Source organism: Dicentrarchus labrax, unplaced genomic scaffold, assembly GCF_905237075.1.
Source record: "Dicentrarchus labrax unplaced genomic scaffold, dlabrax2021, whole genome shotgun sequence".
NCBI lineage: Eukaryota > Metazoa > Chordata > Actinopteri > Moronidae > Dicentrarchus > Dicentrarchus labrax.
In genome coordinates, this window is record NW_026136706.1 from 8,297,280 (window position 1) to 8,311,933 (window position 14,654).

General features: G+C 39.3%; 1 protein-coding gene across 1 annotated transcript in view; it reads right to left on the reverse strand.

Moving 5' to 3' along the window:
* Window positions 1–8,312: 8,312 nt before the first annotated feature.
* The window catches only part of pth2ra (parathyroid hormone 2 receptor a), a 55,217-nt gene continuing 48,875 nt past the window's right edge, over window positions 8,313–14,654 (reverse strand). Inside the window, exons 12-13 of the mRNA XM_051403917.1 lie at window positions 11,923–11,964; window positions 8,313–10,361 (exon numbers count right to left, since the gene is read on the reverse strand). Coding sequence (XP_051259877.1) covers window positions 9,978–10,361; window positions 11,923–11,964 — 426 coding nt within the window. The 3' untranslated portion in view covers window positions 8,313–9,977. The remainder of the gene's footprint in view (window positions 10,362–11,922; window positions 11,965–14,654) is intronic.

Sequence of the window (14,654 nt, forward strand, 5' to 3'; positions counted from 1 at the left end):
ATGAGGACACACTCAAGGAGAAAATGAAGCTGACATTTGTGTATCGCCGCAACGGGGTCTTCAATCCCCAGCAGTTAGAGCAATATACTGTCTGACTCTCAACATTTTAAAGATATGAAAGGCTTGGTAATTATCTATCATAAGAACTATTTAATTGTCATAATACTGTCAAATCTAATAAAACAGTAGACAGGCATTGTAGTATTGTAATGCTGATGTTTGGGGAGGAAACCTCAAGCAAGCTTCTGGAGAGTTGGCCGATCACTTTCAAGGAAAAGATAATCCAACAATGCAGAAAGCTTCTATCCATGAGTGAGCCTGAAGAGGATGTTGACTTTGGTAAGCTGCTTGTAATCTTACTGTCCTTGCTGTATTGTGCTCGCAGACCTGAAATATATCAACATTGTTTATTTAAACATTTACATATCAGCATAATACTTAAAGCTGGATGTGTGAAAACATGAATACGTGTGTTTGGCTCAGCCCCATGGATACGTGAGTTGGAGAACTTCTTGTGACGACATATAGAACTGCTGTTTTTCTGTTTTTTTAATGTGTTGTTGGGACAATGACCTCATCGGTTTTACTGCTGGTACACCTGATCGTACCCTCTGCTCAGGGTTGGTAGAAATCAAGCAGAGAAGCAGAAGAGGGTTTGTATTTTTTTCTAAGTCATAGTTGAAACACTTAATATTAAGGTACACATTCACAATTAATTATTTTATTATTAGCAGGCATATTAGTAGCATATTGGCTCTTTCTACATATTCTACTACTACTGCTCAATGACCTCCTACTTACTGCTTATTGATAGTAAGTAAGGAAGATATTATATTCTTTTAACCCTTATTATGAATATTTTTAATTTATAGTATTAAGTGTTGAATGCTCATATGTCTCAGAATATGTAAAGCAGTGGTTCCCAACCTCAGGGTCTGGAGCCCCAGGGGAGGTTGCCAAAGCTTGATGGAGCCTATTATATCAGACAAAAAAAAACTGACTTTGTCAAGAAAAAAAAGCCTGTAAATACTTGATGATTGTCATAAATGATTGTGGAGGTGGGCGTGGTTTACACTCAGCTGCAGGAAGGGGGGTGGTGTGGAGATGGCTTGCCAGAGCGGGGCCAGGTGAGTTGATTGTCTCAGCTGGCGCTCATTCACTAATCACTCTCTCTTTTCTAAATGCAGTGGTGTGCTGGCTCTCAGAGGGCTGCTGCGCACACACACACCCACCCCCACACCAGAAGGGACTGGTGGGACTCTTCTTTGTAGGCTTTGGGAGAAGAGAAACCTTGCAAGGAGCTGAAAAAAGGGAGCCACTGATGTAAAGCATAAACCCTAGGACCACTCTTTGTTGTTACAGAAAGGCCATTGAATGAGAGATAGCATGGAGATGCAGATGCTAACGGAACAGAGGTTCCGCGTCATGACTTTTGTTCTGTTATGTGTCGCACTGCCCATGTTGGCGTTGCATAATGTATAACCCACGGCTCAATCTGCACTCACAAAAGCCATCTTGAGGTTCCATATTGTTGGCGGATTCACTGCTGAATTCTCCCCATCCTCCTATTCCTGTAATTTTTTTTCTCAGCTTGTTTGTTGATTTATTTATGCTATAATTAACTTCTATCTTTCAAATAACCATGTGTCAGACTATTTCAAAACAGTAACTGGTTTTCTGCCCCTCTTTCTGTTTTTTCTCCCTCTATCTGAGTGAGCACATTGTTTTTTGCAGCTCCGAAGTGTGTGTGTGTGTGTGTTTTTTCCCCTATTCTATTTTTCCATCTGTAAACATGTTTACCACATCCAAGAACTGATCTACATACTGTTTTATTCCCCATTTGTTACCCTGACAGACTCCAGCCAATGACCTGATCTCGCCTGGAGGCGCGTGTAAACGTTTCATGTCTTCCTGACGCTGTTTTGCTACTCGTCTCCAAAAGCCACAATTAGTGATGTGAACAAAAGGAATGGTCATAGAATATTAATTCTATTTTCTTTTACTACTGATAAACTATTCCTTTACTTTAATGAAAAGGCACTGTTTGAATCCAAGTGATCCAAAAGTGACTTTAATGCCTTTTTTTATTTGTGTGGGTGCTTCTTGTTTATTCACCCAATCTATATGTGAGTCACGTTCAGTCTCAGGGAACCAATAAAAATGTCTCTCAATGGAACTTGAGTCTGGAATTGAGAATTGCTTTGTTCTTTATCCCCACTTTTACAGTCCCATCCCAGCTGTTAGGCATGCACAATAACCGTTGTCCGTGGATGCAATATCATAAAACTTAAATTTACATAAATTTCATGTTATCAGCTCAGCTTCTTCCTCCTGTGTTGTCTGAATCACCGTGGCAGTGACACAAATATTGAGTGTGCTGTGTTCCAGCTGGGCACTTTTAATGTTGGTACAATATCTGAGCCTCTTATTCTGACATTTAATTTACGGTTGTCATTGCTAATGTGTTTTACGCACGAACTGTGTGAAAAGGTTGCTTTCCTCCCTTTTTCACCTGGCTCTGTTCCCCCAACATTAAGTGTTTTTTGTGTCTGTTTAATCATTAATTTCAGCCCAATGCTTCATTTTATTTGATAAATTACCAATCAGCAAATAAATAACTCATGCTTGTCTAATTTGTTTTAACTGAAAGGTTTTCATCCTGTTCTGCGTGTTGTTGTTCTGCCTGAGATGTCAGCAGTTGTTCAATCATCACATAGTGAAAACAGGTGTGCATCATTACGTCCTTGAGCAGGGAGGGGCTTGACACAGGTACAAGCATTTGGTGTGCTCGTCAGTATTTATTTGTGTATTTATATATTATTTATATGTTTATAGATCCATTGTGATGTTGATGTTGAGGATTTTTGATGTTCTGTTTACCCTGCACTTATATGGGAAGGTGGTAGGTATGTAAGTTGGCATGGTGTTGGTTAAGCAGTTGGTTGTGTAGGTTGGTGTTAATAAGAAAATAATAATAAATTAGTGTGTGTGTGTTTGTGTGTGCGCGCGATATGTGCTGTGTTGGAAACGCTGTTTCAGCTACATTTTTAAGTCTAAAACTAGTGAGCTACAAACTATATCCCAGTATGCACCTTACACATGAGCAGCTGACTTAGTAACTTATACATTTGAGTCACATAAGAAAATACTTTATTTCTTTTGTCCTTCACATTTTATTATCAGCATTTCTTTAATTGTATGTGGAATCCAAACAAATTGAATGTTTTGAAAACTAATTGCCTACAAAAACATACTTTAAAAAGAGGTGTCTGCGCTAATATTGAATGCATGCATAACGTGCATATAGACCTTCCTTTGCTAGTATAATATCTAGTTTTGATTGTGTGGAGTTATACATGCATGTGTGTGTGTGTGTGTGTGTGTGTGTGTGGTTAAAATCATAGCAGTTATTTACTCAGGTGCAACACTTGGATTTCTTGATGTTGCATCCTTCCTGGCATCATTGAATTTATTCCCATCCCGAGGTCTTGTTAGGCTCTTGAAACATTGGGGTCTTAGGCCTACGCCAGAATCTTAAAACGTTCACCCATTGGCACCGCTTCCAAGTTATGAATAAAATGTGGAGTGCAATCTGAGTTGTCATTCAACTTCAATATTTCTTTTTTTTTTCGTCCGCTCGAGTAAATCCCTAGAAGGGTGACAAATTTGAACTGTGGCAAACAATCTGATACTCTCCTCCTCTCCATCTCTCCAGAAGCCCTCACTCTTCATCTCCTCTTCTCGCTCATGTCCTGCTCATTAAAAAGGAAATAATCTGCCTATTTCAACCAAAATCTAACCAACTTTTTTATGATTATTACATCATAAAAACATGTTTTTTGTCAGTTTATTTTTACATAGACATAACCAGTTATTTAAACACACCAACCAGACCAGTGGTTCTTAAACAGGTGTGCCGTGAGAGCTGGAATTAGTTCCAGGGTCCTGATATTGTGCGTACTGGCTCACCGTTACGCCTCACTGCCAAACAAAAAGGAGGAGGAGTCACAAATCACATTTAATTAGCTCTAATTGAATGTAAAGGAGCTTTACCATGTTTACTTACGAAAGGTAACTCAGATATCAGCTCCAATACTGCACCAGTCAAAAGTGGATGGGTACTAGGGCTTTGACTATCATCAATCATATTCAAAGTTTGTTTGTTTATTAATATTAATATTCAAATATATTTGAATATGTATTAATATTTTGACCATTAAATGCCTTCAGTAAGACCTATATCTGTATCAAACTTAAGTTGTATATGTTCTGTCCACCAGAGGGCAGTGTATCAGTCAATGTCAATAGGCAGGCAATGATGTTTTCGGAAGAAAAACACACTCACGACTGTTTTTTTTTATTTTTATTGAAAGTCAGACCTGGGTTTTATCCACTATTCTTATCAAAAATAAATAAAAATAAGCCAGTCAGGCTAAGTACTGAAAAGACAAAATAAATAAAGGTAGGCCCTATTTGGTAGACCTATTCAAAACAAGCACATCCTACCAGCGATTAGCGATCTGACAGTAATTACCAAGAACAAGGCACTTTGAGATGTAAATCGAACACTCGGGATGCATTCCCCTCCCCAATACCCATCAATCATGTAGATTAGTACACTTCGAGATGCAGGGCTTTATCCCCAACAATGGGCCTCATATCTTCGCCAACAAACCGTGTCAGCAAATCTGTCGCTCTATTTTGGCGGGCATAGGGGAGGCCTCGTGAAGGAGATAGCATGGAGTCGATTCTGGCCTGCCTCGCCCCCGATCCCTCCCCCTCCTCCTCTTCCAGCTTGCCAGGATGTAGTGTTGACAGGTGGGCTCTCAAGTTGCTGGTCGTTGCGTGGTATGTGAGTTTGGTCCTACATATTTTACATATCACTTTGTCCTTAGTCGTGATTTTTCCCTGTTCTTTTGGGAACCCAAAGTAGCGCCACACGTTGCTTTTCAGATGGTCTGGAGTGTAGATTTCGAACTCCTCAGGCGTAGTTGTTGTAGGCGTTGGCGCGGCCATTGTTCTGGTATACAAAATAAGCGCTAACCAGGACCCTAACGTCACCTACAGGAGCCCAGATGACCAATAATAGCCTTTTTTATTTTAGTTAACTAAAACATTTTTTCACAGTAAGTTTTAGGTATTTGTTTATTGTTTTAATTAAATATAACCTCAGTGGAAACAACCCAAAAATGTTAAATGTTTTCATCTACGACTCAAATTTCTTATATTTTATTATATTAGTTTTACAATGTACAAAAGACAGAAGCTGTGCTTCCTATAGAGAGAAACAGTGCTCAATTTAAAAAAAAACTGCATCTACTTTTACAACTGTTTAACCTTATTTATATTTATGATATGCACTACTATTACTATTATTGTTGGTATTTTCCTTATAGAGACAATGTTTTGATGTTCTTGCTGTACTTATCGTCCCTTCTACCGGCTAATGAGTCAGCACTGTAATGAGAAATGGTGCCTGACAGGGATCTTATGACTATGTGTTCGAGTGTGGGTTCTCCTTTCTTTTCCATGACTGGGCTGCAATTAAGCAAGACTCTATGAAAAACCGCAGAGTGGGTGAAAAGAGGTAGTCATAATGACATACAGCATAACCTGTAGGTAGTCAACAAACAAAGCACGCTGGTCTGTTACATCGCACACAGTTGTTTCTAGAAAACATAACAACCAGGCCACTCAGACTCAAATCAAGCCTCTTCAACCAGATGCATATTATGCTGTAGCATCTATAACAATGAGCAATGCTAATTAGACATGGCGATAAGGGCAGTGCACTGATAATTAGAGGTTAAACGATGCATTTCCCCCTATGCAAACAACTGCACATTATTTATTTTTATTGTAGTGTATTTTTTGTATTTTTTTTACATCTATTCTACTACTTTTATATTGTCATATATTGTTGTTGCTGCAATGTCAAGCAGCCAAAACCCCCAAAAATGTCTTATACTGTACAATGAGATGTAACAATAAAGAAATCTTGAATCTATGGCTTTGTTTTGAAGCGTCATATACAAACAAACCCCATAACATTTTTTTTAATTAAATTACAACCTCAGGCAAATTTGCAATCTGTGATACACTTTTTGGGAAGCAGCAGTCAAAGTCAAGGCCTCACATCTCAACACATGCATAATTTAAGAGAGGTGATGCTTTCAATCCAGTTGCTGAAACGCTGATTTGACTCCCAGTGTGTGTGTTGTCTGGGAACAAATTGATACAACTGAGTTAATGCACGACTTGTTTATATGTTTACATATATATATCTGCTCACAGTGCTTTAAGTGCACATCATATCCACGGTCTTCTACTCAAACTGGAACACATGATTTAATATAAGGGCCAATTATTAGCTTGTAGACAGTCTATAATGGACTTTTAAAACAAGGCAGATTGAATGGGTTGTTTGTGGTATGTTACCTTGCAATGTGGTAGGTGTTAAGAAATGTTTTGTTTTTGTAATTTATAAACTGGTATCTGCACAATTCTGTACACGATCCTATTGTTTGACCTGAATAATAAGAACAGAGACCAGCAGTACTCCACCCAGCTCCATCAAAGGCACTTTCCAACAGCTCCAAAGCTGCCACACTTGTTGCATATAAAATGAGACATTGTGGTTTAACAAGTACAGCAAGCGAACAGAACAGGATAGATAACAGAACTGTAGCTCAGATGACGGCACACATTACTCCAGAACTCCCTTCCTCACAAGGAAACCACCAGCTTCACACATCCTACAACTCTAAACACACTTTTATCTTAAGCTGTCTGCTCAGGCTAAACTACTGTGGCTCGCCCAAGTGGCTTGACAGGCAGCTTCATGGCACATAGTTGTCCAACCATCAGGCCTGCTTATGTAGTTCCATTAACCTTACAAATAGTCACTTGTTGTGTTAGAAAACGTTTGTTCCCCACCTTTTGCATGTTAACAACATGTTAACCCCTTCAGACCCTGTGTCCATTACAATGGACGTCACTTGACAGGGGCTTTTTTACTTTTTGCAACATTTAACAGACAAAAAATAGGCATGATGTTGTCATATGATGTTGGTATTTTAAGAATTGTTTGGACCTGATGTCCATTGAAATGGACAAGAAAAATAACAATTAAAGGGTTTTGATTAAAACATTTTTTTTTAATTGATTCTCATTTCTGGTTGCATTAAGGATGGGAAAAAGTCATTATTATATTTTTCACAACCTTGGAACATAAGGCGGGTCTGCTAACTAGCACGCTGAACGAGCCACCAAATAAACTAAGCAATCCTCTTCAGCTACCTCCTCTTAGCAATAAACAAAGCAACTACATGCTACAATATCTAACAACAGCTTACAACATGTTAAGCTTGGAACATCTCAAGCTAGTTGGTAGGTTACCATCACTGGCATACTGCTCAAACCAACCAAGCCTCATCCTAGCAAGCAACACACCCCATACACTTCTGTCTTTGCACACATGCCGAATTAAAGAGGAAAGATGATGCTGGTGATGAAAGGTGACCCAGTGCACGGAGAGTACTGTGTATTTGGGAGCACTACCAAGTTGTCGTGAATAAATAACTTTACATTATTATTATTTATTATTATTATCAGAGAGGACTCGAGTTCCAAATTTAGAAAACAATTTAATTAAACTGTGAATTAGTAGATTATATCAATGCTTGTTTTTACCCTTAAAATCTGTGAGGTCTGTAATTCCTGCGTTTGGTTCCTTTTTGCTTTTGTAAAATCTGAGTGTTAATTGATGTATTTTCACTTTTCTGTTGCCATAAATATTGTTGTTGTTTTTAATGTCATTCTTCCTGTTGTAAACCAGATAAAGAAGTTTCCACTGTTACAGGAACACATGATAAAAAAAAGTTTATTTGTAAGCTCCTACAGATGGTGAAAAGGCATTTAAAATGAACAATTGTCACCTGTAATGGTTTATGCACACAGGACACTGTCGTTGCCTCCTGCTGCATGTCGAAGTCCTTCGGCAAGACCCTGAACCTGAATTTCTCCCGATGAATGTTTGCCATCACTGCATGAATGTGGCATGTAGTGTAAAATACTGTATTACTGTATTATTTTGAGGTCACACTGACAAATACTGTTGAAAGCCAAAACAGCCATTTCAATTTGAGCTGTATGACAGAGGGGTCATTTTGAATTAAATGTCATACATGTTCCTGCAACAATGTCTGTGTGTGGAGTGTTTTCTTAAGGTAAATCATAAAAACAAAACAAAAACAATCATCCATCAGATCCTATTAACTGACAGCTGGAATATCAGAGAGAAACTCAACAGGTGGTTGTTGAAAACATTTATCAGCAGTTAACAGGCAAGAGAGGGAAGGGAGGATAAATGGAATAAGAAGAGGAGAAAGACACAAACAAATATCACAGAGGAAAAACAGCTAAATACATTATTTGCACGATAGACAAGACTAAAAAGAATCCTTTCATGTCAATTTTTTAAAGCTTCTGCTTGAGCAGGAGAGGCACATGTACAATAAAGATTCTGTTTTTGTGACAAGCACTGTACCTAATGCACTGACAAACAGGCATGCATGAAGCAGACACAAAAACCCTTAAGTAGCCACCGAATGTAGCCCTTCACAGTCAGCACAATAGTTGACTGTCAAAAATAAGAGACATGATTGTCACATTTGATGTGCCATACAACTGTATGTGCTACTGAGTGACAGCCGTTAAGGACCTTACAAGCAATAAACATAGCAAGTGAATCCACAGATGTCAGCAGTTCAAGGCTATAAAACTCAAAATTGTGCGCATGTGTACAACAATACATCTCCTGAAACGTGAGCGGTATCTCCATTTCATTTCAGCGTGATTTTAAAGACACACAAAAAATAATCTGCATACACTTTTTGATGCATTTGCAGCCAATGCTAGCAGGCTTCTCCTCTCTTTCTCCTTTCTCTTCACAAAGTGGGCGGACTAAACAAGCAAGCATCTTAGTTCATCATGACACAGAATTCGTCCATAAAAAGGATTAATTCATCTATTCAGTATCCTCCTGCTCTTGCACAACGGATTCTGTCACCTGTTGGAAGGCAACTGGAGGGTTAGAAGCTTCTGTAAATGGCAGTAAATGACATTTTCTTTGTAGCTTTGGGATACAAGGAGAAAATCACATTCAGTATTCTCCTCCATGTTCAATTTCAAGTTCAGTGTTGGCAAGAACAAAGGTTCATCAAGTCTCCTCATTCCAGGAGATGAGTATTATCCTACAGCTGCTGGTACCTTTAAAAAAAAAAAAAATTCTTACCCCCTGTTTCTCACAGTTTATTCTCATTTCTGTGTATATTATTTAAGTGTTTATGTGTGCTTTCTTTTCCTACTGTGCATTTTAATTATCCTCAGTCGCGGTACTTGTTATATACAATCAAGGTGACAGCAGGCAGTATACTTCACTGAAAACGCTGAAATAAATTTCAAAATCAGATCACCACAGTCAAAGCAACAGCATATTCCATTACTGACAATAAAGGGTTATCAATAAGTTTTGTCCTTTTTTTTTTGAAAAAGTTTCATTTCTAAGCTTCTGAAGGTGACAGCCAGTCGTATTCAGTAAGAGTTCAGTAATGAGTTTCACCTTCTGGCACCCCACACCGCTGCCTCCTTTAGATCCATAAGCAAACCATTTCCATCACAGATCAACAACATTTAGCACAAAGGCTAAAAATGTGTACCTGTGGAGGCTGACGTCAACAGACATATTCAAAATTAGCTTTCAATACCGGCAGCTTCAAGTTCATTGTATTTTAGGTTGTATTTCATAAGGGGGTACAAGACAGCTTTTCGATGTCTTGTACCTACAGTCTGTACTTTTCTTTGTCTTTGATACTTTAGAATTTGAGTTACATGAGACTGGATTTGGTTGGCACAGCTCCACCTACAAACTTTTCTTTTCATCAGTCTCTATCACCTGTTTTGACATTAAAAGACTGCTACAGTGTTTCCTCCTCATCCTCGGCTGTTGTTGCACTCGTACTAAGAACAGGCAGATTTTCCTTCAGTGAGATATCGTCCACCCGCTTGGGGCCGCTGTCCTCTGGTTCTTCAGGTATCGATGGGTCTGAGTTACTGATCACGTATCCTGGGAGGGTGGCATGCATGAGCTGCGGACCCGAGCTACGATAAACACGGCTTGAAACCAGCGTGGTGGAGCGTGTGGAGAGGCCACCCCCTGCCAGGTGGGACTGGCTGCTGGTACTGTTGTTGTTGAGGCCGACGACAACAGAGCCGTAACGGTAGCGGCCGCATACCACCGGGCCCTCCCACTCAAAGGCCAGGTTCCACCGTGTCCATGTTTTCTTTATCTCTGTCTGGACCTGGGGGGAACAGGAGGAACAAATGTCATAAATATCAAGCATTATATTGCAAAAGTGAAGAATATGAATTATTTTCATTTATCTTGCATCAATGTAGACCACTGATTCATCTGTGGGAACTGTAATTCAACCAATTAAAAGTTTCAAAAGTCATTATTACATTATTACCAAATGTTAACACTGGATGAGAGCAAACAATTGCCCCCTAGCAAACCCACTGTTTCTCAACCTCCCGACTCTCCTCCTAGCTCTGGTTGGATCTCAACCAGATCCTGAGAAACAAGGTCAATGTTTTGAATCTAAGCTTGTTTGCTGGAAGTACATGCCTACTGTTTTCTACTGGCAGGCTGAGGTGTTGAGATTAAACTATACCCTCTGTGTGTGTGTGGGCTGAAGCACTAAAGTACAGTGCATTAAGAGCAGCTTAAAGCCAGATAGAGCTGCAGAGTAGTGTGTTAATTGTTGGATAAGACCTTTTCACAATACGTGAGTCATTTGTTTGAGCGTTAATGACAAAATGATGCTGTATGGAGCTCAAATTCAACAGTGAAATCCTTCATTATCCTCCAAATTTTGAAGCGTTTTAATTGCAGTTGCTTGGGAGATGAAAGGAGTGCTCCACGTGATACAGTGTGGATCACAAAAGGCAAGAGAGAAAAGGCATAAAGAACAGAGGGTTTTTCTGAAGATAAAACTGGCAGAAATGGCAATTCTGATTGCCAGTTGAAAGTGCTGAATACAAAGTTTAATGAGATAGTGGAGGGAGAGAGAAAGAGAACAGCTGATTCCACAGCACTTTTCATCACGTCTCATCTGAGAGGACAAGAAACAGATTAATTGAAAGAAAGTAGCCTGTCTCAAGTGTGTCACTGTTTTACTACTTCAGCCAGACCCCCAATTACATGTGCTCTTTCAGCGGCTACGGTTAATTTCAAACAAGTTTATTTTAAAGTAGCACAAGGAACTTCCATTTCTTGTTGATTGGCGGCCCTCGGGGGGGAGCGATTCCACCGCCTCGTTTTCATTGATTTCAAGTGGAATCTATCCAAATTGACCCGGTTGCAAGCATAAAGAATAACCATAGAAAAAGCCAATTTTCTCCCTAATGGTGCTCATGTAGGTCTTATAGAGCAGTGGTTCCCAACCTGGGGATATCAGAGATCGCAGGGGGTCCGCACAACTTTGTCTGATGAGGTTGTGAGGTTACCAAAATTATTATTTACAAAAATTACATTTATAAAATCCCAATAACACACCCAATTGGATAATAAAACTCTGTATAATCCAAATTGGAACATATTTTGGTCCACATTTAAATTCATTAAGCTATTTATTACCTATTTAGTGAATACGGGTAGGGGTTGGGGGTGGGGGAACCTGACTTATCTTGGACACAGGAAAAAGGTTGGGAACCACTGTTATAGAGGCATCAGTATTACATTAAAACTGTTTCATAATCAGTTAAAAACTCCTTATAGTAGGTTTTAAGTACTTTGTTTGCTACATTTTGTATCTGTAGTAGTTATGCAGTGTTTGTGATTCTTCTGCGTGATCCACTCACCTCTCCGTTGCAGTAGCAATAGATAATGGACACAAAGAAACCCTAAAAGGAAGAGATGAACAAGTTGTGAGCTCGGATCACAGTGGAACCAAGTCAAGTGTGAACAAACATAATATAGTGTGACGATCGCAATCATCTTATACAGTGCACAATATACATGCTGTCTATTATCAAATGGAGATGATACGCATGTTCCAGGTCAACAACTATCTCCTCAAATAGTGTTAACCCCATTAAAAAAGAGACAGAAATCTCTCTGGCTGTTTCTGTTCCGACCCGTTTCACCCGGTGTTACTGCTTCCTGCTATGATAAGAAGTTAAGGGAGAGACACGCCATCTTTGTGAAAGTGATTTATGGGATTTATGGGAAGTGGTTTGTGTGTGTGTGTGTGTGTGTGTGTGTGTGTGTGTGTGTGTGTGGTGTGTGTGTGTGTGTAAGTGCCTTCCTGCACATCTTTGTTGGTGAGAGACAAGCAGACAGAGACAGAGAATCTGTGGAAGCCTAAATGAACACAGTGTACTCTGGAAAGAAGAACAGCCTCCAGACACGTTAATCCACAGGCAAAATGTTGCTGTTTAATCTTCATTTAAGACCCCAAGTGCTCTTTTTTTTAAATCAGATATGTTCTAGAAAATTCTACTGAATTTTGCAATATACAAAACAACCAAATATTCATATGGAAGTGAAAAGTAGTCAAAGAGGGTAGGCAGCCTATATTATGCACTGTATAGAAAAATTTAAATAAAAATACAGAGCAAAAGGCAAAAAACAATCAGATTTAAAATTAGTACCAGAAAACCAGATATTATCAGATATTTTTTAATCATTAATTAACTTAAATGTGACATAGTATGCTTTCCCTTATTTTTTGTCACTGCATGTCATATAGGCCTATGTTACAATGTCAGATGTTCATATTAAACATGCCCAAAGTTTTAAATAATGAGGGAAACTTTATACTTTTGTTGTATTAGCCATGCAGCTACCAGCCCTAATCTCTCACTGACTTTGCCTCTGGGAGCTCCGAGCACCAGGGGAGTGTTTGTGTTTACACCTCTAGCACAGGAGCTTTAATTAATCACAGTATGGGAATATCAGTCACAAGAACTCATAATAATAAATAATCTCATTGAAGGCTGCTCCCTAAAAGTCGGTGATGAAAGTCATCAGTCAAGAAGAACCAGAGTTGACTCGCATTTTGTTAGCAGAATCTACTTTTTTAGCTGCGTCATTGTACATAGAGTTTCAAAATGACCACGGACCACAAAACAAAATGTGATGGAAGCAGAGGCCAGCGTGACACTGGACAGCACCGAAGGCAGAGCAGGGTAGCTTCAGACTGTTGGCCGCTCCAACGATCTCTGCTCTGGTGATAACAGTCAGTAAAGTCGCCTAAACCACTTTTGAACCAGGCGTTGGAACAACTGCTACCGTAAACTATGAGTGACTCTTTCGCATCAAAAAAAGGCAGCTCAAATAACATTCTCAGCTGGGATTAAGTGCAAGTTTTGTGTTACCAAAATAATAATATCATAAAGAAATGTTGAAAGTAGGATTCAGAAAAGAGTCCCAGGTGGAACCTCGCTCTTTTAGTTCGTCTCATTGTCCATCTGAACACACTGAACAGAGGCTGAAAAGATGGCCTTGTATCGTAGATGTATGCACAGGAAATATGTTTTTGTGAAGCTTGCTGTGAATTATTACCAACATCTAACACAGAAATGGGAAAATATGCTGTCACTGCAACATCATTCCACCAGCACTTTGAAGAAAGACGTGAACCTGTTCTGAAGTACCTTCTCTGTTGATGTAAAAGGACTTTTCACTTATGACATTAAAGAGCAGACTGAGGATGACTGACGTGTGAAGTATTTTGAACCTCCACTAGAAAACACTTCACTTGATGGCAATTCTTCAGTCCAAGGCCTAACATCACTGTTCCCATTAGAGTGAGTGAAGTGAACTTTAATAGGGATAAAGTCATCCTACTAACTCACTTATTAAGACTAAAATCGGGTCCACACTGCCTGCATCTGCAGGTGAACCATGTTAACAGATCAGAGTCGAGGTCTCACCTTTTTCATTTCCTGCTAGCCGAGCATGGTTTCCAGCAAAAATAAAAAAAATTGGAATTGAATATGACTCTGATCTGTTCATTGTCATATTGACATTCAAACAGCAACATATACACCTTTCACTACAATTACAATGTCTATATCTATAGAAATGTCACAAACACGAAAGCCCCTCCTGTATCTGTTTCAGATTAAAAGCTCTCTACCGTTTCTGTGGACAGAATCTTTTCATTTGTTAAGAAGGCTTTTACTGCAGCAGGAGCTCTCAGGTGTGTGGACACCACAGGCGTGTTAGCTGCAGCAGTTCAGCGAGGCTGTCATCAAGCACTGCTCATACATGATGTGTGGACCAGGCATAAGTCTCTAAAATGAAAAGGATCATGGCCCAGGGCTATATACTTTTCAACCCATGTGGCCCCTGGCATGAACAGTCACACTCAACAGGACATTCCTGCTAATTAAATGGAAAATGTGTTTGGAAATGTGCATCACTGAAGCTCAGTATCAACAGATTGATAACATTAAGGTGGGTCCTGTACCTAAATCCATATTCCTGAACTGAGGGGTTTTAATTAATTATCACACGACAAATCTGTGGCAGGTAGTGTTTTAGCATAGAAAAGAGAGTTGGAGAAACTGGAGGTTAATTGGTGGCC